This window comes from Mauremys mutica, chromosome 11 (assembly GCF_020497125.1).
Source record: "Mauremys mutica isolate MM-2020 ecotype Southern chromosome 11, ASM2049712v1, whole genome shotgun sequence".
In the NCBI taxonomy this organism is placed as follows: Eukaryota; Metazoa; Chordata; order Testudines; family Geoemydidae; genus Mauremys; species Mauremys mutica.
In genome coordinates this window covers 2,404,453-2,425,449 of record NC_059082.1, presented here as the reverse complement: position 1 = coordinate 2,425,449, position 20,997 = coordinate 2,404,453, and the positions used below count along the sequence as shown (strand labels likewise).

Sequence of the window (20,997 nt, the reverse complement as noted above, 5' to 3'; positions counted from 1 at the left end):
CAGAGGTTAAGGAGAACCATTTTTCTCCCTCCTCCTTATAACAACCTTTATGTACTTGAAAACTGTTACCATGGCCCCTCTCAGTCTTCTCTCCTCCAGACTAAACAAACCCAATTTTTTCAATCTTACCTCATAGGTCATGTTTTCTAGACCTTTAATCATTTTGTTGCTCTTCTCTGCTCGTTCTCCAATTTGTCCACATCTTTCCTGAAATGTGGCATCCAAAACTGGACACAATACTCCAGCTGAGGCCTAATCAACGTGGAGTAGAGCGGAAGAATTACTTCTCAAGCCTTGCTTACAATTGGCAATTAAGTAGGTTTTGATCCTTTGTACATATTATCAATGATTGCAAGTTGAGAAACCCTCCAGCTCCTTGAATGGTGAGCTCCCTCCACCTGCAGAGAGATTGGTTCACAGCTGGTGTTTTTTTTAATGTTTCAACTTGTTTATAATCGAAAGGAAATGAAGTTTGTCATACACAATGTTGTCATAGGTAATAATGAACAACATGCCCATTGCAGGAAAAGTCAGCAGGGGATCTTTCTTATCCTTTTACCAGATGCTTCCTATTCTAGCTAGTCAAGGTTATGAGTAAGTGGATAGATACATGTTTGTTCGTGCAAACAATTGTGTTAAAATAAGCTGGAGGGTCTGAAAAATTAAGCAAAACTCCCATTGACTTCAGTGGGGCCAGGACTTCATGTAGGGAAACTTGCACTCCCCCATTGGAGTTATTATCATAATTACACTATGTTACAGAAATACCCTTATTACTGCACCAGACGCATGACATGGGGAGCCTATCCCCGGGGGGTCCAATGGAGATGGTGGCAGGTATAGATCATGCTACCTACATTGTTTCTGAGTCTCTTCTGTTCAGAAATGCTCTGCATTGAGAGAGTCAGTTTATGTACCCCCAGCCAGAAGAAGCTGTGTGTAATTTACCTGATTGCTAAACCATATTGCAGAGAGCTTTTCCATTAGCGAAACCTGCACATTGTGCAGTTAAAAGAAGAGAGTAGCAGTCCACTTCTTTGTGTGCTGGAACTTTCACATAGAACGGCCTCTCTGACTGCTGCAGAGGGACCTGTGAGGCAGCTACCACATGGGCTGCATGCAGATACAGACTGTAACAGAGTGAGCCACAGTACAGGTATTCATTCTCTCCTGGAGACTTGATATTTGCTCTTTCTTCCTTGTTTTCCTTAAACTGAAATACAATACGTTGGCCTGCCTTGAGTGCAGGGGACTGGACTAGATGACCTGTTGGGGTCCCTTCCACTCCTACACTTCTATGAAAAGTCAGCTAGACTGAGAAATGTACGCGTCACTCTTCCGGAATGGATTAACAGAGCACTGGAATGTGAAGTTTCACTCAGAGTGAAGGTTAAAGTGTAACGAGGCAAATTACATTCATTTTACATTATTGAGCAAACTTTGATTTGTTTAAATACCGACTGTATTCAAGGGACCAGGGAACTTAAATGTCCTTGCTTATTCGGTGTTATTTCCCGACCACCCTGAGCTTTGAAAGTGAGTTGGCAAGATATAATCTGACACGTTTCTTTCTTTCTTTCTTTCTTTCTTTTTCTTTTCATTTCTTTTCTTTTCTTTTCTTTTTTTGACATTTACAAGATCTTTCTACCATTGATCTATAGGTTTCTGCTTGGAGTGCCCTAGATTGGATCTAAAGTCAGAATCTAAGAATTTATCTCATTCCGGCCAAACAGATAACACATCCTGCTTCCCTGGGGAAAATCTTACATTGCCTGCTGTGTTTTTTATTTTAGAGACTCGGTGCCCTGGGTGGATTGGTACTGTTTCTAACCCTTCACCTCCACGATGCACCGACCAGTGGGAGATGTGTATCCAGGATTCTTTTCCAGCACTGTGCAGTTCCAGAAATCTGTTCATGATAACATATCATGTATTGGGTTTCCTCCTGCCCGTTTCACATCCATGGACAATGCAAGCATTGTTCCACCGACAGGCTGGGCCAGTGCAGATGAGTGAGAGAGGGAGCAAAATGAAGTGGCTGCTGATCAGAAAGTTGATAGTTTGTGAGTTTCATGAACGGTATAAAAGATTCTGGGCAGGCATCACGGACAAACTGCAGAAACAGACTTTTCAAGTCATTTAATTTTTAAGGATTTTTTCTTTTCTTCTTAGTAAGTCAGGTTATATGAGGGCCTCCTGTAACATGTTAGCAATGGATTTTTAATGGCCAAACACCTTGAGGTTAATGAAACAAGAGAATAAAAACCACACTACGCCAGTGCCCGACTGATGTTTTTGTAGCTTACCATTTTAAAGGATCTATTGTGGGGAGTTCATTTTATTCCTCCTACATAGTCAGCATTATTATCTTTAATTTTTTATTTTTATAGGCTACTTTTTTGGTTGATTTAAAATAGGGAGGGAGGGAGCTGCCGGCAGACGGGCTAACAAAGGGAAAGCTCAGACAAAGGCGCTGGTTGTTCATACTTTATGATAAGTGCTGTGCATGTGTGTCTCGGAGCGCTGCAATCTAAACCTGACATCTGCTGACCTGAGGCCCAAATCATTTCATTCCGAGGCCACTTAATTATAACATTCCATGCCTCAAGCCCCTTATAAAGGGGGCTGATTGTAACAGCTACCTGCAGGTGTGCAGCTCAAACACTCAGCTCTTGACACGCCAAAGCCATTTTCAGTGGGGGCCCTGCTTGCCAAACTGAACCCGTGTTTGCTGCCTCTCTCTGTCGCCAGGTGTTCAGAGGCAGATTGTGCACTGTGTTGAAAAGACGGCTGGGATAGTGGAGGAGCGGTACTGTGACTCATTGACCCGACCCGACGACAAGCAGAGGACGTGTAGCGAAGAGCCCTGCCCAGCCAGGTTTGCTTTCCTTTGCTTTTTCATCTCCTCATTCTCATCCAGCCCTGGATGCTCTCACTACTTTAGCAGAGTGGCTGCAGGAGGGCAGAGCCTCAACTGGTGCAAATTAGCATCTGAAGTCAGCAGAGCTGCGCTGACCCACAGCAGCCTGAGCGCTGGCCTGTCTGTATAAAAGTGACCACTGGACTCCATGATTCTGCATCTGACTCCCTCCACCCTGGCATCTGGTAACAACTATGGCCCCAATCCTGCAACTGGATCCATACAAGAGACCTTTTGCTCCTATGCAGAGCCTCACTGATGCCCATGTGAATAGGCATTTGCAGCTTGGGCCTGTAGACAGATCCTCCAAGGTATTTAGGTGCCTAATTCCTATTGAAATCAATGGAAGTTAAGAGGAGCTGGGTCGGAGCTCCTCTGGGTTCAGACCTTGCTGGAAAGGACCATGAACTCACATGCTGCCCTGTAGATGACAACTCATGCCACACAGTACTGCAGATCCTGAATCCCAATGCCCTGAACTTTTGGGAAGGTTGAAATCCAAAACCCTGATCAGGAGCCAAGTTTCCGTAGCGACCCCCACCCCTCTGACCTCTAGGCAGGAGAGCAGTCCCAACTAGCCTCTGCTTTGCAAACAGCTTCTGTCTTTACACCTAAACCACACTCCAGGCTCCCAATGCCTGTGCAGATTGGAGTGTTTGAAAATCAACTCAGAACTTGGAGATGTGAACGTCTCTGTAACGCTGAGTGTTTCGTCTTACAAAGGAGGATAAATATTGCATTGTGGCTAGCAACAAACCTGCTAATATGAATGCTCACTTCAGCTCCCACCTTTTCCCCTTTCATTTTCCTAGGTGGTGGGTTGGCGAGTGGCAGAAATGCTCTGCCACTTGTGGTGAAGCTGGGCTCATGAAGAGGACGGTCCTTTGCATTCAAAGTGTGTGGCTGGACGAACAGCGGGCTTTGCAGCACACAGAATGTCAGAATCTCTCCAAGCCAAATGCCACTGCGCCCTGTAATAGGGATATCCTCTGTCCTGCTCAATGGGCCGTGGGCAACTGGTCTGAGGTGAGAAAGTCAGAGGGTAAAGAGCACACTAGTCTCAGTTTCCTTGGGAAGCTTGAAGGGTCACTTAGATAAACAGGCTCAGGGAACACTGGGCTCTGCTGGAACTACAGTGAATTTTAGAGCAGTGGTTCTCAGCCGGGGTCCAGTGGTTCTCAACCCTTGGGGATCTGCAGACTATGGCTAAGGGGTCTGCGAAAGGTGGTCGTTACCATAGAACCATGGTTTTCAACCTGTGGTCCATGGACCCTTGGGGGCCCTCAGAGTATGTCTAAGATTTCCAAAGGGGTCCGCACCTCCATTTGAAAATGAAAAAAAGTTGAGACCCACCGGCTTAGAGAACTAATCCTTGATTCAGGTGGCTTGTTCATTACCGCACTCACATGCAAAGCACAGGGCCCTCTGGGGAATCACTACATCCTAGAACAATCTCAGCAGTGAAACACTTTACACAGGGGCTGGCTCAGATTAAACCATTTTAAAGAGGGGGGAAGGAGAGGAATTCAGACAGAAAACTCAGGTTGGGGGAGGGGCAGGAGGTGTCTAGCTCTCATTCAGACTCCACCTGTCAGACATTCCTGGAAATAGTTGGAGTCCTGACAATTTAAACATTAACATTCATTTTAATTCTCTCTTTTTTTGAGGAGCTGCAATTATAAAAAACAGATCAAGTGAAAAGCAGGTTTGTGACCCAGACAGATCTTAAAATAAAGAATCACCACGAGGCTGTTATAATCTTTTTTCCTTCTTCAGATTTGGCTGTTTCCTCCATCAGGGACTAGTAAATACTCAGTGCTTGGTGCAAAGAATTAGATTGACAGAAATAAAAGCTTTTAAAGCCTTTTAAATATTTTGCAGCACCACGAGTTTCCACCCTAAACTTTGGCAGAATCCTGCAAATGTTTTCAGCCCACTGCAACATGGCGTTTTAGGGAAGTCATGAGAGTTTGTATGTATGTACACACTAAGGCAGTGTTTCCCAAACGTGGGACGCCGCTTGTGTAGGGAAAGCCCCTGGCGGGCCGGGCCGGTTTGTTTACCTGCCGCATCTGTAGCTTTGGCCAATCGCGGCTCCCACTGGCCGCGGTTCGCAGTCCCAGGCCAATGGGGGCTGCGGGAAGCACCACGGGCCGAGGGATGTGCTGGCCGCCGCTTCCCGCCTCCCCCATTGGCCCGGAGCGGCCAAAGTTTAAAAGGGGCTGGCTGAGGAGCCTTCTGGACCAGTTATGGTGATTTTCAATAAGTCTTGGAACACTGTGGAAGTTCCAGAAGGCAGGAAGAGGGCCAAAGTTGTGCCAATATTTTAAAAGGGTCAGTTGGAAGAACTGGGTATTTATAGACCTGCCAACCTAACACTGATCCTGGGCAAAATAATGCAACAGCTGATATGGCACTCAATTAATAAAGAATTAAATGAGGGTAATATTATCTATGCCAAATATGGGTGTATGTTTGATATCTTTTTTTGATGAAATTACAAGTTTGGCTGATAATGGTAATAGTGTTGTAATATTACGTAGACTTCTGTAAGGCATTTAACAAGTTACCACATGACATTTTGATTAAGAAACTAGAATGATCCAAAATCTCTGTGGATACATTAAATGGATAAAAACAGGCTAGTGATAAGTCTCAGAATGTAATTGTAAACAGGGAATCATCACTGAGTGGGTGTGTTTGCAGTGGGTCCCACAGGGAACAGTTCTTGGCCCTTCGCTATTTCACATTTTTATCAGCGATCTGGAAGAAAACATAAAATCATTCCTGATAACATTTGCAGATGACACAGAGACTGGGGGAGTGGTAAATAATGAAGAAGACAGGTCAGTGATCCAAAACAATCCAGATCGCTTTGTAAACTGAATGCAAGCAAACAATATTCATTGCAATATAGCCAAACGCAACCTCATGCAGCTAGAAACAAAGAACGCAAGCCATAGTTACAGGATAGGAACTGCTAGCCCAGGAAGAACTTACTCTGAAATAGACTTGGGGGTCATGGTAGATAATCAGCAGAACATGAGCTCCCAGTTCAATGCCGTGGTCAAAAGGCTAAAGTTCCTAATCTCTCCCTCCTTGTGCCGTCCTGATAGTTGAGATCAGCCTGCTGAGATCCCCTAGATTCAAACATCAGGAGACTGAGGCCAGAGCATTCTCAGTGGAGGTTTTCTACTCTGGGACTCAGTTGCCTTGTGCCTTAGCTGCCTGGGCTTGTTGACCTTCTGGGGCCACCTGTTTTCTCAGGCTTTGGCGTACGTAATAAGGAATGGGCTGTAGACATTGCTCCTTGGTCTGGTTGTGTTTTTATGGTGGCAGCAGGGTGGTGTGAAATGGGCTTGGATCCTGCTAAGGGATGTTAGTACGGCATAACAGGTTATTTCAGTGCTATTTTGTAACTGGTATAAATGTCTGGTAATGGACACTTGTTCTAAATAAACTGCTCCTTGTGCCAAGCACGTTCCTTACCCCAGATTCATTCAGATTTTACATTTCCAAAGAGCCTGTAACCTACGGTAAATGAAGGCTCAGTCCTGCCCTTCGATACTCAGGCAGAGGCTGTAAGCTGCTGAGTCAGCAATTGATAAATGCAGGGAACCTTGGGGCTGACCAAGGATGGGGAAGATGCTTCCCTGGGTCTGTCCTCCCACACAGGATCCAGCTGGAATCATAGTGGGGACCATAAGCTGTTCGCTAGTCCAGGCCTGGCCCTCGGTTCCCCAATGGGGAGAGCAAAACTAGAAAATCGTGAATTGATTTACATTTACAACCAAAAAGGTATTTGAAAATCCTTCACTGACATCCTGAGAACAGAGTTCAAGAAACCAGTGTTTTCCCCAAAGTATTGAGCATGATATGCACATAAAGCCGGAATGAAGATCCCCCACCACAATGTCACCGCTACTTGTCCATCCATCCATCCAAGTTATTCACCCTGCCCCCCTTCACCGCAATATCTGGGCACCTCACAATTTGCAATGTATTTATCCTCACAACGCTCCTATGAGGTAAGGCAGTGCTGTTATCCCCATTGTACAGATGGGAAACTGAGGCACCGAGAGACTAAATGACTTACCCAGGGTCACACTGGCAGTCTGGGACAGAGCAGGGAATTAAGTAAGGCTTGTGCCCTAATCATTGGGCCAACCTTCCTCTCTTCTCAACCACTGCAGTAGAAACACAGTCTTGAACTCTGCCTTAGTATGTTCGTGAGAACGGGCCTGCTTTCCCCATATTTTGATTGAAGATATTAATACATTTGTCCTTTTTAGTATATGGGCCAATGACATGAATGGTCCAAATCACAGCCCTCACTGGGCAACTAGGATTTCTCCAGTGTGGGCGAGCACCCAGGATAGACGGCCAGTGAGCACATCCTCCTAACCAACTCCCGCACTGCATGCCCTCGGGAGAGGATGTGACCTCCACTCCACTCACTTCACTCCCCAGCTGCCTTATTGGTCCCTCAGAGAGCCATTAACATGTGCCAAGGGCTAGCTAGCAGCATGGAGAACTGCAGAAGCACAAAGTTGGCACCTAATGACCTTTGCACATATGTAACGTACCCACCCCCATCCACACACACACACGTTCACGTGGGTCTTCCCCCAAGCACAGCTTGGCCAGACCCCACATAAACTCTGCAAATAGTCTGAGAACTTAATCTGTGCAATTCACCTTGAATTCTGATTGCCTTGCTTTGGTCACTGTAAATTAACCTTTTGCCCAAACTGATATATTGTCAACCCAAATAAATGGTATTTCTATTGAAAGCCCCTGTGCTTAGGTTTGCCTTTCTAGTTTGATTATGTAAGGGACTTTGTAATACATGAGTAATGCTACATAAATCAGTTATAATTAAGCATAACGATCTGTGGCTCATTAGAGCAAGTGTGATGTTAATGAAATTATGACTCACATATTAGGTAGGATAATTTCACTGACCTTATTTCCAGTTTGTGGGTCTCTTTTATACTGAATAATGTCAATGGGTCCATTATGTGCTTTTCCTCAACAAAATGTCTTATTAATCCTTGGTTTTCCATTTCCCAGGCCCACACCCATGTTATCACCCCTTTATTTAACAATCTCTGTCATGAGAAGGGCCAGAATTCATGGCAACTGCAGTTGGGGCTATTAGATCATCTTAGCCAGTCCTCTCCACAAACCTCAACTCCAAGAAAACTTTCTGGCCGGCATGTAGGCCAAGTTTCAGCCTGAAGCAACATAGGCCAAGATATAAATACACCAGAAAAGTGGTTTGTAACAGAAATATGAATGACCCTTTATTACAGACTCACTACCGGACTTTTTTTTTGTAATATATAGATTTCTCGGTACTGTATATCTACCCAGCAGAATGAAGTGCCATAATATTTAGTAAAGCACTCCTGAGTCAAGTTGGTTGAAGAAGGTACAGAATTTTTATTAATTGCATGAACAGGCTGCTCAGTTCAAGTGTTTTCTGGCTTCTGGCTTTACAGGCTCAGAGAGCTAGCACTGATATACCATAGTCACTCCCATGCGAATATTAAAGCATCTCATCTGCATAGCCATTCCCATGGATGTATGATAATACACATCCTTACTATCGTTTACTGACTACTGCTTCTCATGCTCTCGTTTCTGATATTTTCATTTCTTTTTCTTCTCTAGTGCTCAGTAACATGTGGAAACGGAACACAAAGACGCCTTGTTTATTGCAGTAACAATACTAGGACAACTTGTGATCTTACACAGAGACCACTGTCAGAAACTACTTGCTCCCTGAAGCAATGCCAGAAGAAAATAGAAAATGCCAACACTGACTGGTCTGGCAGCGGGTCTTCAAGCAGAGAACTATTTAATGAAATAAATTACATTCCCAATCATCACATTTCCCACTTCAGCCCCTCAATTCCAAATACTCCAAAATCCAAAGATGAGAATGTCATAACAGAGGAAGATTTTTCAAGCAGCAGTAACAAAAAGGGAAATGTGTTTGTGGATGATTTTTACTATGATTATAATTTTATCAATTTCCATGAAGATCTGTCCTATGATCCCCTGGGTGAGAAAGACATCAAGAGTGAGGGGTTTAAACCAGATGCTGAGGGCGAGGCTTCTAATGAAATGTCTCCTAACATTCCGTATAATGTAAAACCAGAAGGAGAACCCAATGAAGGAAACTCAGCAAGAAGTGAGACAAATACTTCTGCAGATGTGCATAATGAAGAAAAGGAAAAAGCTGGCGTTGGAGACAATAAAACTCTCTTCGGTATAACTGAAGAACATGAGGATATTGGGACAGCTACTGCCCACTACATAACCCCCTCTTACATTGGAGATGAGGAGGAGGAAATGCAGACGCCACTTTCCGAAGATCATCCATCCACTGAAAATGGAACAAGCCTTTATTCTATAAACAGCCAGGATAATCTGCCCACTGATAAAACCCGAGGAGTCCTGCTGACAAGGACCATTTCTGAAGAGGATGCGACAGTCACCATCCCCTCTGTCAGTTATCCTTATCTGGCTATCCCCACTCCACCACTGCCTGTTGACAAGGGCAGTGCTGGTGGAGAAGAGATGTATGACATTTGGGGAAGTACAGGAGAGCCTGGAAGCAGAGAAGAAGATGGTAAAAGCACAGAGGTTCCTGCTAACAATGACAGCGAAGATGATGGCTTGGCTGGTATTACCCAGCCAGGCCAGGAAGATACCAATGAAATGGATTTGATCATCATCGATGATGGTGACACTGGCTCCAAAACCGAAGATGAAAAAGCACAGGCCGGTATAACCGCAACAGCAGAGAGTGCAGACATGAACAGGCCCCCACATAACCTCCCTCCCCAGCCAACGACAAACGAGCCACTGCATCCTGCAGCTAAAGACACCCCTTTCCTCTCCACTGAACACAGATCTAAGCAGGAAACAGGAGGCACTAGTGAAGACACTCACCCCACTATGGGTTCATATAAGTCAGATAACAAGGAACCGGATGACCATACATCCCGTGCAGAGGATGTACCGAAGCAGCTAGATGATTTCAATGCTGCTTCACAGACGCATGATACACGAGCAGCCGCCATGACAGCTCTTCCCCTGCCGAGGTCCATGCCTCCCCATGTGCATGAGCCATCCACACAAGAAAGCAGGACACTTACATCAAACAGTCTAGCCCCCCAGGGTGCCCAAGCACCAGCCGTGCCAGTATCCTCAGATCCAAACCCCACAGCTGGTCCAGAAGGGACGCTCTCTGCTTTGCCAGCCGAGTTCACCACAGCATGGTGGGCTGAGAGGGAAGCACATGAAATAGAGACGACTCATTATAGAAGGGAGGTGTTTTCTGACGTGCCCAGGGCCACCCACGCAAGCCCAACCGAAAGTGAGGGCCCGGATGAAAGCTCCCCAGGGGGCACCCAGAGGATATTTGCTAACAGGGATGGAGAACGCAGAACGTCTCTCCCCACGCCCAGCCTTCCCGAGCAGCAGCAGCAGGAGGCAGAAACAAAGGAGGATTCTTTCCTATTGCTCCCTGCTACCAGAGCAGCCACAGTAACGACCAGCTGGGAAGTTGGGCGCTGGAGTGAGGCAAGTACATCTGACACCTATGAAAAGAGTAGCCCTGGCATTGTCTGGCAAATGGGCCCGGCCCTTTGGCAGGGCTTTGTCGTGTAGGGCTTACAGAAAAGGTACTTGTTTCACAGATCCGTTCTTTTCCTTGGCCAAGCTCCATTTCCATGCATTAGCGGAAGGAATTAAGTGCAAGGTGGTGCTGGGGGCATTTAGTCAGCAGTATGGGGTGGGGCACAGAGGTGCCCTGGCTGGGGGTGGAGACCAAGAGCAGGAAGCTGGCCAGAGCTTCCCAGTGCATGGGTGAGCACACCCACTGTTACGCTCCTAAGGGACGCGGCCTGCCTCCCCTGCACACGCTCTAGCTCTGCTGGCTGGTGCAACGGGGGGGGGGGGGTGCAGTTATACCCGCCCCCTTTGCGGCCTTATCCTCCCACTGAAGCAGCCTGTGCCCCCCAAGCACAGAGCCTGTGGTTAGAGCAGCCCTTACGTTGGCCTCGCAAGCGGGAGAGCAGGGAGAAGGCGCCAGAGTCCCTCCCACACGCTGTGCAGCCACTGGAGCCCTACCCCTAACTTAGCCCTAACTTGGTGAAGCATGGAGCAGCCTGCACAGTCCCATTGTGCACTAAGCCTCACGGGGAAGGGTCCCCCCAGTTCTCTAGTGGGAGGGTGGCCCAGCAGCTAAATATATAGCACTGGCAGTGCGCCAGCTCCAGGCCACAAACTGGCTTCCAACTCCCTTCCACTATCTGTGTTGCTGGAGGGCCTGGGGGCCTGGCAGGTCAGGGCCCTGTTGTGCGAGGCTCTGTACAGACACACCGGAGTACGAGGCCCTGCCCCGGAAAGCTCAGTTACACCTTTGTCTGAGAGAGCCTTAAAACATGGGAAAATCACAGGGACTCTATTCGCATCACAACTACAACTGATCAGAAAAATCATACAGCACCAAGTCTGCTGACTGAGCTACTGTCACTAATTATTCGTGTCCCTTTATTACACGGTGATAGCTTCCTATGACTATTCTTTGGATAGACTTTGCAATGACAGACAAATGGCTGATGCAATTCATTGCATGGTAATAAAGTGGGAGTCAAAAAAGCACAAAGAGAGAATACGTTAGTGTGCCTGTCTGCTTCCCCAGTATAATCCGAATTGCCCTCCACTGCACTTTCTCTATCGAGAACGTCTGTTACAGAGTTCACAATGTGCAGTGGGTCGTATGCTGCTCAAGGACAGCTACGTCACAGCAATGAAACAGAATTACACTGGTTTAACTGAGAGCACAATTTAGTCACATATTCTGAACCTGGCTCGTCAGTTCCTGATGCAGGGCTCGAATAATGCTCATGTTCAATGCCCTTTTTATACATCTTGTGTGCTCGATTGTCTTATACTGATATTAAGGATTGTCCCCAAATTCTTAAGTTCTGTACGCAAACTTCTCAAGAGTCTCCTCGTAATTAGTCTTTAGTGCTGCCTAACCATGAGAATAATGTGTGCTCTGGGAAGTAAGATGCTAGAGATGAGCCTAGAGAGGAGAACAAGATGCAGGCTCTACACTTCGGAAGGGGACTGATAGGAGAGAGAAGTTTATCAGAACTTGTATCACATAAAAAGACTTGAGCCGTGAACTACAAAACAAGGAATGCTTGGCCTTAAAGGAAATGAGGAGGAGTTTCTTTGCAGAGAGCAGTTAAACAAACGAAGCCAGCAATGCTAATTAAATGAAGCTCTAAACTTAACCAGACTAAATCCACCCCTGGTGAACTAAAGACCCTGGAGCTGCACCCACTTACCCTGTGGCTTCATGGCCCAGTAGGTGCAGCTACTTCTTAATCAGTTAGAAACTCGTGGTGGGTAATGCCAAGTAACAGTCAAATGCACAAATCTGTAAAGCATTTCAAAAGGCAAAGCTGGAGTGGAGAAGAAAGGACACAGTCTCCTAGCCAGAGCACACACAACTAAAGTTATTCTAGGGGATCTCCTTTCCTACTCTTCTTCCTCCCAAAACACAAGGAAGCCTGAAGTCCTCTAGGAATTGATTAAAGAATGAGAATCTCGCTGGGGAATTGTAAACTAGCACAAAGACTTCTCTAGCAGGGATAAAGTTCTCTATTCCCTTCTTCAGGATGGTTTAAATGTTCTATAGAAAGGCTTTCAGTCTCTGTTACATTCTGTGGTTGTGATTCACTGTTCCATTGACAGTGATGCAACGCCACTGACCTGCAGTAATCCAGTGGTGAATTGGGCCCTGCAGGTTTTAAGACACATTTCTGCAGAATCCCATTTAATTTTTATTGCATCCTTGTGGTTTCACCCCTGTCGAATTCCATAGGATTTTCCCATGAAGACAAGTTGTTTGCTTTGCTGCCTGTGTAGCTCCCTGATTGCTGAGTTTGGTTTCTGGGGGTGGGTGGAGGCAGGGGTTAATTTTTGCTCTGTTACTGACTGTGTTCCAGTGCTCCACAACCTGTGGCTTAGGAGCTAGCTGGAGGACAGTGCATTGTAGCACAGGCAAAGACGAAGATTGTGTTGCTGCAAATAAACCTGTCCCTGCTCGAAGGTGTTACCTGAGACCATGTTCCTCGTGGCGTATTGGAAACTGGAGTAAGGTAAACATAAATATACTTCCCTTCTCCTTGCCCTTTACTGGTGTCTCTGGGCACGTCTGTACTGCAAAGAAAAATCCACACCATCAAGTCTCAGAGCCAGGGTCAATTGACTCAGAGACGCTGGGCTCAGGCCACGCAGCTAAGAATAGCAGTGTAAACATTCCTGTTGGGGCTGAAGCCCAAACTAGGAAACCCAGTGAGTGCGAAGAGTAACTAAGTGAGAACATAATAGCTCTGACTGGAAGGGAGTGAGGAAAAGTAGGAGTGAAATCCCTTAGGGTGGTCGAAAGAGGCCTGGGCTAAAGCTAATAAGGAGAGTTGTGGGAGGATATTGGGGAAATACCTTGGCCGTGTTAGACTCTCAGAAAGTTTCACAAGAATCCCTCATAGCGTGAGACTTTTGAAACTAGACTGGACAATCCCATTGAGAATAAATGGTAGGGACCGCTCCTGGAACGGCAGGATTACTAGGGATGATTTTAATAGGCCTCAACTTTCGAGATCTGTGGGTGTGGGGACATGACCTCAAAAAGCTGTCACCATTAAAAATGCAAACAGAATCCTCTGAGAGTGGAAAGTCCTGGTGGTGGTAGCCGTGCTTAGGACCCTCTCCAGCTTGGGCCAGGTACAATCACGGAGAGACCCAAAAGCAAAAACTGAAAGAGTTAATGAAGGACAGAGCTTGACAATTCATTTATTTAATATCTGGGTAAACTCCACTTTGCCAGAGAGATTCATGTCTGGACACTGTTACTGCCTCCGCTCCACCGGCATGACTCATTGTATTGTTTACCCAGTGCTCCAAGAACTGCGGAGGGGGACTGAAGGTTCGGGACGTGCACTGCGTTGACACCAGAGAACAGAGGCTTCTGCGGCCCTTTCATTGTCAAGCTGTTTTCTACAAGCCCCCAATGCAGACTCCCTGCCAAACCAAGCCTTGTCTGGACTGGTATATCTCGTCCTGGAGAGAGGTGAGGGGGATTTCTAGAGAGAGAAGGTGCACGCAGTACATCATCGGAGATGGGCCTGGCCCAAACGTCACTAGAGTTCAGAGGGTCCTGATGCAGCAGGCCTCTGTGTAAGGAATACATGAAGGCACAGATGGACCAAGTTCTTTTCAATATGTTTTAACAGCTGTTTGCGAATAACCCAACACTATCAAGTGTCTATTCAATGATGAACTGCCAAACTGTGATGAAAATTGGGTTAATCTCAGACGCGGGTTGAATGTTTTAATGGAAATTCCAGTAGGCAACTGCTGGTCTATGTTCTCTTCCACTTGCCCCCATAAGTTTCCACAGGCAGATCAATAGCCCCACAAACTAGGAGACTAATAAAGCTGGTGCTGTGTTCCAAACCCCTGTTGGACGTAGGAGAATCCAGCTGAAGCCAGCCATCTGCGGTGCCCACCAGAGGGTCCCCTGCACAGGCTGGTGAAGGCGCTCAGCCCCAAAATAGCTTGGGACTTATCTGTTTTCCTTTCCTGTTTTTCCTTTGTTTACCGGAGATGTCACTGAATGAGGCATTCTGGGATATCGTTGGGGAGAGGCATTCTGGGATTACAAGGGGACTTCTGGTATTTGTGAAGCCACAAAATGATGCATCCCAGGGTATCTTCAGTTGGAAGATTTCACAGAAAAGTGTTTAAATGGTTAATTAAATGTTATTTCTTCACCGATTTTCTCCTTCCCTGCCAGTCTGAGCTTGGCACAGTCCTGCTTTCGTAACCCCCATGCTTACACTGCAGCATGGGATTAGCCCATTATCTTTTATTCCGTGTTCATTTTTGCCTTCAGCTTTAAAAGTAGCCTGTCAGCTAAATAAAGGAATCTGAAGGCCTTGAAATCTATTGTTTACTCTACACTCTCCCAGTCAAATATCTTCCTAACTTGGATCCATTTATCACTAGACGCCCCATTCATTTTCTTATCTGTATATCCAGTAAATATATTTTTTTGTCTGGTTTGTGATGTGGTGTTTCACATCAGCACTTATTTTTCATTCCCTTCCCTGCAAATACATTTCGCTGGCTTTTACTTTTGCTTAGCCTCATAGTGCAGCGTATACTGGCTATTATTTAAGAAGTACACAGTAGTACTAGACAGCTGGTAGGCCACATTCCACACTCAGTTCGGCTTGTGCGACTCTCGTTGATGAGAAGTCAGTGGGAGTATTGTGTGACCTTTGCTGTGGGCAGAATCTGACCCTCTAAGTATTTGGATCGAGGAAGTAGTAAATGTCTATTAGCTGAAATCTGCTGTATTCTTACAAAGCTGTGTGTGCCTAAGAGTTAAACTTCAAATCAGTTTAGTATCCTCACTTCCACAACTGAAACCACCCGCAGTCAATAGTTATAATCAGAAAAATGGGCATTCAACACTGGAGGCAAATTTTTCTTAGGGCCACTTCACACTGTAATTCCATAAGAAACAAGTAAGTGGGGTGTTTTTCCCTTTCTGTTACTCCAGACTGATTCCAATTTGATGGTTTGTTTGTTTCTCCTTAGTGCTCTGAGTCATGCGGCAGCGGTGAGCAGGAGCGTTTAGTTACGTGTCCAGAATTCGGACGGTGTGATGAAATGCTAAGGCCAAATAACACGAGACCCTGCAACACTCACCCATGTACCAAATGGGTAGTGGGGTCATGGGGAGAGGTGAGCAAATGTTTAAGGGAAATAAATGTCTCCTGCAGCTGAATTTCTCTTGGGAATTAATCACGTGTATTATTTTTGAACAGCAGTTTTCCAGGGACTTAACTGTGACTCAGATAAGCCTACACCTGCTATACTACCTGGTCTATAACATGGGTTTCTGCAATCAAGCCCACACAATTGATAGTAGAGTTTATAAGGCCTTGTCTACACAAACATTTTGCCGCTTTAACTATCCTGGCATAGTTAAAGCAGCAAAAACCCCTAGTGTAGCTGTATAAAAGTGCTTCTACCAGTCTAGCTTATTTTGGTTTGGCAAAATGAAATAAATGATGCTGGTATAAATCACCTTACACCACTATAACTGTGTCTATACTAGGGCTTTTCCCAATATAACGATGTCGGCAAAAAAAATCACCCCCCTAACTGACATAGTTATGATGGTAAAACTTTTCAGTGCAGACCAATGTCCCATTCCATGTCCATATATCTGAGGCGTGAATGGAGACGTATTGTGAGTGACTCAGTTTCAATAAATTGTACAGAATATTGACAAAAATAAACCACACTACAGAGTTTCTCATTGACTAGCTGTGCTGAGAAAAGGCATGCTGGGGGCGGGGCGGGAGACTCTGTTTCTAAAGAAGTCCTGTTTTGACCAGATACATTATAAAAACTGGACAAGCCAGGCCAGCTCTGAAGACAATGAAGGTTAATGGACGTATGTTGCTAACCGTGCCTCATGTTCAGCCAAACAAGAAGCCTCCCACCTCCTCAGTCAGCAGAATTAATAGCGGTCTGTTCACTTAGCGGAAGCTAATGAGCGCAGCAGCACCAGATAAACTGTGGGTTATGTACAATAGAAATGCCTTTGTATCCCATAGAAACAGAACTAACTGGAGCAGAGGATAAAAGAGAAATAAGTTCTACAATGACAGGGTAGGAATTTTGCTCGGGTGCCACTTTAAACATGTGACTAGCGATGTAGAGTGTAGATATTTAAGTGAAGTCTCAACTCTAGCAGCAACATATAAAAAATAAACCTTAATTCTGGATGCAGTTGATTATATCCCAGCTAATTAACTTTCTGCAGTGCACAGCTACCTGTGGTGGTGGCATCCAGCGGCGACAGGTGAAGTGCATGAACACAAAAACTGGTGAAGCTGAAGAAGACAGTAGCCTGTGTGACCACGAACAGTGGCCAGAAAACACCCAGAAGTGCAATCCCCAGGACTGTGACAATAGCGAGTCAAGTAAGTGTTTAATAACTAATGCAAGGTCATATGGCTTCAAAAACTTAGCACAGAATTCAGGGCTACGTCTTTCCAGTGAAATTAACATTACATATTTGTCTCTTTGAGTGAGTCGAGCTGCACAAGGGCTTGTGCAAGGCTTTCCAGTGTAGAAATTCTGCATTTCATGAACTCTGCTGAGGTTTGGTTCTGATCTAAGGGAACTGTAGACAATTGAACTTTGCTTTCAGTTAAGAAACTCTAAAGTGGAGGATTGCATTCAGAATAAATATTTGCATTAAATCACTTCTGTATTCTAATGCAAACCCTGTAATGATGCCACAGCTAAAACCAATTGGAATCACACACAGTGTGGAGCCCATTTAGGAAAGTTGCAATAAAACATATTTTGTCATCACGACTTAGAATTATTATTAGAACCTGTCTAAAGGTTGACAGTAGATTAAATTTAACCATACTCAGACTTGTACCAGTGGGTTCACCTGGGGTAAATAAAGATATCGTAGCAGCCACAATACACAGAAGCTGGGCCATATCTTCAGCTTGTATAAATCAGTAGCTTCCTTGCCTTCAATGGAGCTATGCTGATTTACACCAACTGCAGATCTGGCCTTTCCAGTTAAGCATAGATAATGTCAGTGCCGCTGTTCAGCCTTAGAGCCAATGGTATTTCTATGAGCCCTTTGCACAGGGCCGCCCATGGGGGCGGGGGCAAGTGGGGCAATTTGCCCCAGGCCCCGGGCCCCCCACAGGGGCCCCCACGAGAATACAGGATTCTATAGTATTGCAACTTTTTTTTATGGAAGGGGCCCCTGAAATTGCTTTGCCCCGGGCCCCCTGAATCCTCTGGGCGGCCCTGCCTTTGCAAGGTTGCCCTTGTGATGCAGCATTGTGCTTTACACAATGTCCAACACACGTCGGAATTTAGAAATAGCTTTACAAGAAAACATGGTTTTACTGGACTTGAAAATGTCTGGCTAGCTGCAGAGCAGATGTTGCATGAGGTTATCACATTTTCATCTCAGCCTTATTAAATAGCAGGATAGACATTGTACTATACTGTACAGGTGGGATTTTCAACAGTGCTCAGCACTGGACTAACTCTGCTCTGATTGAAGTCAAAATGAGATTTACCAGGGACGTCAGTAAGAGCAGTTAGGACAGCACCAATTAAAAGCCCCTTATTGACTTTAATGGATCTTGGATCAGGCCCCTTATTCTCTGTTTCTGAGATGGAGTATTTAATTCTGAGCAAATGTAGCAAAGAAATTTGAATTTACTTGGGGGGAAAAAAACAGATTGAAGCTTTTGATCTGAACATCCATGCCCCCACCCAGCCGTCTCATTCGCTTTCCTCATCCTCTCATTGGGGCTGGCTAGTGTGTAAAATAAACACAACTAGTTCATATGTTATAAACATTTGTCAGCCTGCAGTTCCACCCACTCAGTGAGGAGCCAAGCATTGCATGGCGAAGATTTATTATGCCACTTCAGATATGAATCATGCACAATGCGCAGGGTGTCGTCTGAAAAGACAGAATGAACTTTCAGGTTCTCAGGCCTCCTAAACATCTGTGCAGTGAACTTGCCGTATTGATTTACATAATTGTCCTGCCATACAGGAGAAGTCCCCTCAATACTGAGTTTATGAAGGAGTGAAGTAAGTTCCAGGTTTACAGTGCGGGACTTGGCACATCTGTGCAATAATGCAATTACCATATCTCCCGTAGAGATTGGAAACATCCCAGAGCTCATACTGTACCAGCCAGCTAAATTGAACAAACCAGTAACTAGATAAAAACTCAACATTTGCCCACAGGATCTGAGATCCCACAGCTATTTCCTATCATAACTACAGGGAAATACAGTGCTGCATCATTTCACACTGTTGGTAAATACTGTTTAAATGGCATGCACGTCCTTGGATTTATGGTCCCTTTGCCCCTTACTAAGCTCTGAAGAGGACTGCAAACCGCATCGGAACACGCTGCGTTTTCTGGGTTCAGTCAATGTAAATATTGTTTCTAACAGAACTTAAAGCCTCCCATTTTTTGTGTTATCCCAACCTCACATTTCACTCGTGAACCCCTCAAGGTAACTAACTGGAGGGAGCAGATCATGGGTGGTAAGCTGAAAGACAGTGGGCAAACCTAATCTTTTAGGGGGAAATCCTGCCCTGTCTCCACCATGGCTATGCAGAGTGTTGCCTGGCAAAGTGGAGTCAACACAGTTCTGCTACCTGGGATGGGAGTGATATAAAGAGGGAGGTGTATGCATCCCTGTGGCATGGACATCCGCAGAGCAGCGGCTGCCAGGTAGCAATGTACATGGGGCCGTGCTATTGGCTCAGATGCTGCATAGACCTTCCTGCCCTGCCGAGGGGGCATGCTGCTGCAGCATCAGAGCTGCAGACCAGCAGTGAGATAGGGAAGGGAAGGGGGTTGTTTCTTTCCCCCAGCCCTTCAGTGCTACCCAGAAGCCAGCCCAGCTACTCTGGCAGGTTGATGGGCTGAGAACTGGGGCCTTTCCAAGCTATATTCCTTTATTACATTGATAAGGAGCAGCTCTAACTCGTTTTACGCATGGCTTTAATGTATTTTAGGACCTTCATTAACCCCTGATATTTTATTCTCTTTCCCTGTCCCCTTCCTCATAGTGTGACACTTGAACCATTTCATGTTAGGGGGAAATGTTTAGTCCCCTTTCAGATCCCTGCACTGGCCAGGAAAAGGTTGTGCATGGAGGAGTTTTGCCCAGTTTGCAGGGGTGGGGGGGCTGTCATCTGTGAAATTAACATAACTTTCTGAAGGATGCTAACGCAATAGGAGATGACAGTCTTGCCTTTAAAATAATACAATGCAGAGCATTGATAGCAGATCGCTCACACCTCCTCAGCAAGCCTGGGGCAGCTGGAACATCCCTTTCGCCTGGTTCACCACCCTTGACTCAAGGCAGGTTTTTAATACAAAGAGTTTTCAGCTAAGTTTTAGTCCTTTCGCTGTGAAATTGCATGGCCATAGATTTGGCACATTTTTAAACAGTGTGTGTGGATAACATGTGTTTTTCAGCTCTCTACGTCTGAATAGCCTAGCCGATGGGGGTGTAGGTCTGCAGGGTCCTCGACTGGACTTGTTTTATAATGGCACCAAGCAATATCTACCGTGGGGAAGGCAAGGCAAGCAGCTGACATGCACATAGGTCCAAATCAGGGTATTCAGAGGTTTCACGTCATTAAAAAGGAAAACAGCAGAGAGAGACATGTTGCCAATATGAAACCTCAGGCAATTGATAGTCCTTGTGGATGGAAAATCATATGGCAATATACAATGATTGTTCTCTTCCTTTTCCTCCCTTTGTTCTCATGATGAATAGCAGTGATAAATAGGCTCAAAATATCTCTGCACTGATACATATTTGGATGAGTAGCTTCCCCGTGGTAATAGGATTGTATTTCTGTAAGCCTAGGAAAGCCTCATGCCAGAGGCATAGAGTGAGAAATGTGTGCCAAAGGGCCACAGCGGTGTAAGGGCCCTTTAACAAATGGCCCCCTGCTACACGTGTTTCCTTGATTAAAGGACAGGTCACAATGATCCTTGCAGGGTGAAGGCTGCACAAGAAGGACTTATTAACCCTTTCATGGTTCAAATTCATGCACACAAGGTGGGGAAATTTCTCATGCTTCGGGGGATCTCCACAATGCTCCTTTCCTAGGACAGTGGGAGTGTCAATGCCATAATCTAGCCCATCGCATCCAGCCAGCAGTGGATCTGGTAACCAGTGTCAGTGGTACGATAAACCATTTAAAAGAACCTTTAACTGGCATGGGTTACAGCTGTGCCAAGCCTATGGGCTGCATGGGGTCCTTGGGCCAGGCTGGTGGCATCGCTCTTTCATGCCCTTCACATTCTCCCTTCACCCAGACTGAATTTAAACCACAAAAGGGTTAATAAACAGTCTGGAATTTAGACCCAGATCACACTGATT

At 45.6% G+C, this 20,997-nt stretch overlaps 1 protein-coding gene across 1 annotated transcript in view; it reads left to right on the top strand.

The window, feature by feature from the left end:
- Window positions 1-20,997, top strand: part of ADAMTS7 (ADAM metallopeptidase with thrombospondin type 1 motif 7) — a 136,415-nt gene that overhangs the window by 78,597 nt on the left and 36,821 nt on the right. Inside the window, exons 17-23 of the mRNA XM_044979660.1 lie at window positions 2,752-2,878; window positions 3,733-3,946; window positions 8,597-10,516; window positions 12,958-13,110; window positions 13,908-14,081; window positions 15,617-15,763; window positions 16,854-17,013. Of these exons, the coding sequence (XP_044835595.1) occupies window positions 2,752-2,878; window positions 3,733-3,946; window positions 8,597-10,516; window positions 12,958-13,110; window positions 13,908-14,081; window positions 15,617-15,763; window positions 16,854-17,013 (2,895 nt within the window). The remainder of the gene's footprint in view (window positions 1-2,751; window positions 2,879-3,732; window positions 3,947-8,596; window positions 10,517-12,957; window positions 13,111-13,907; window positions 14,082-15,616; window positions 15,764-16,853; window positions 17,014-20,997) is intronic.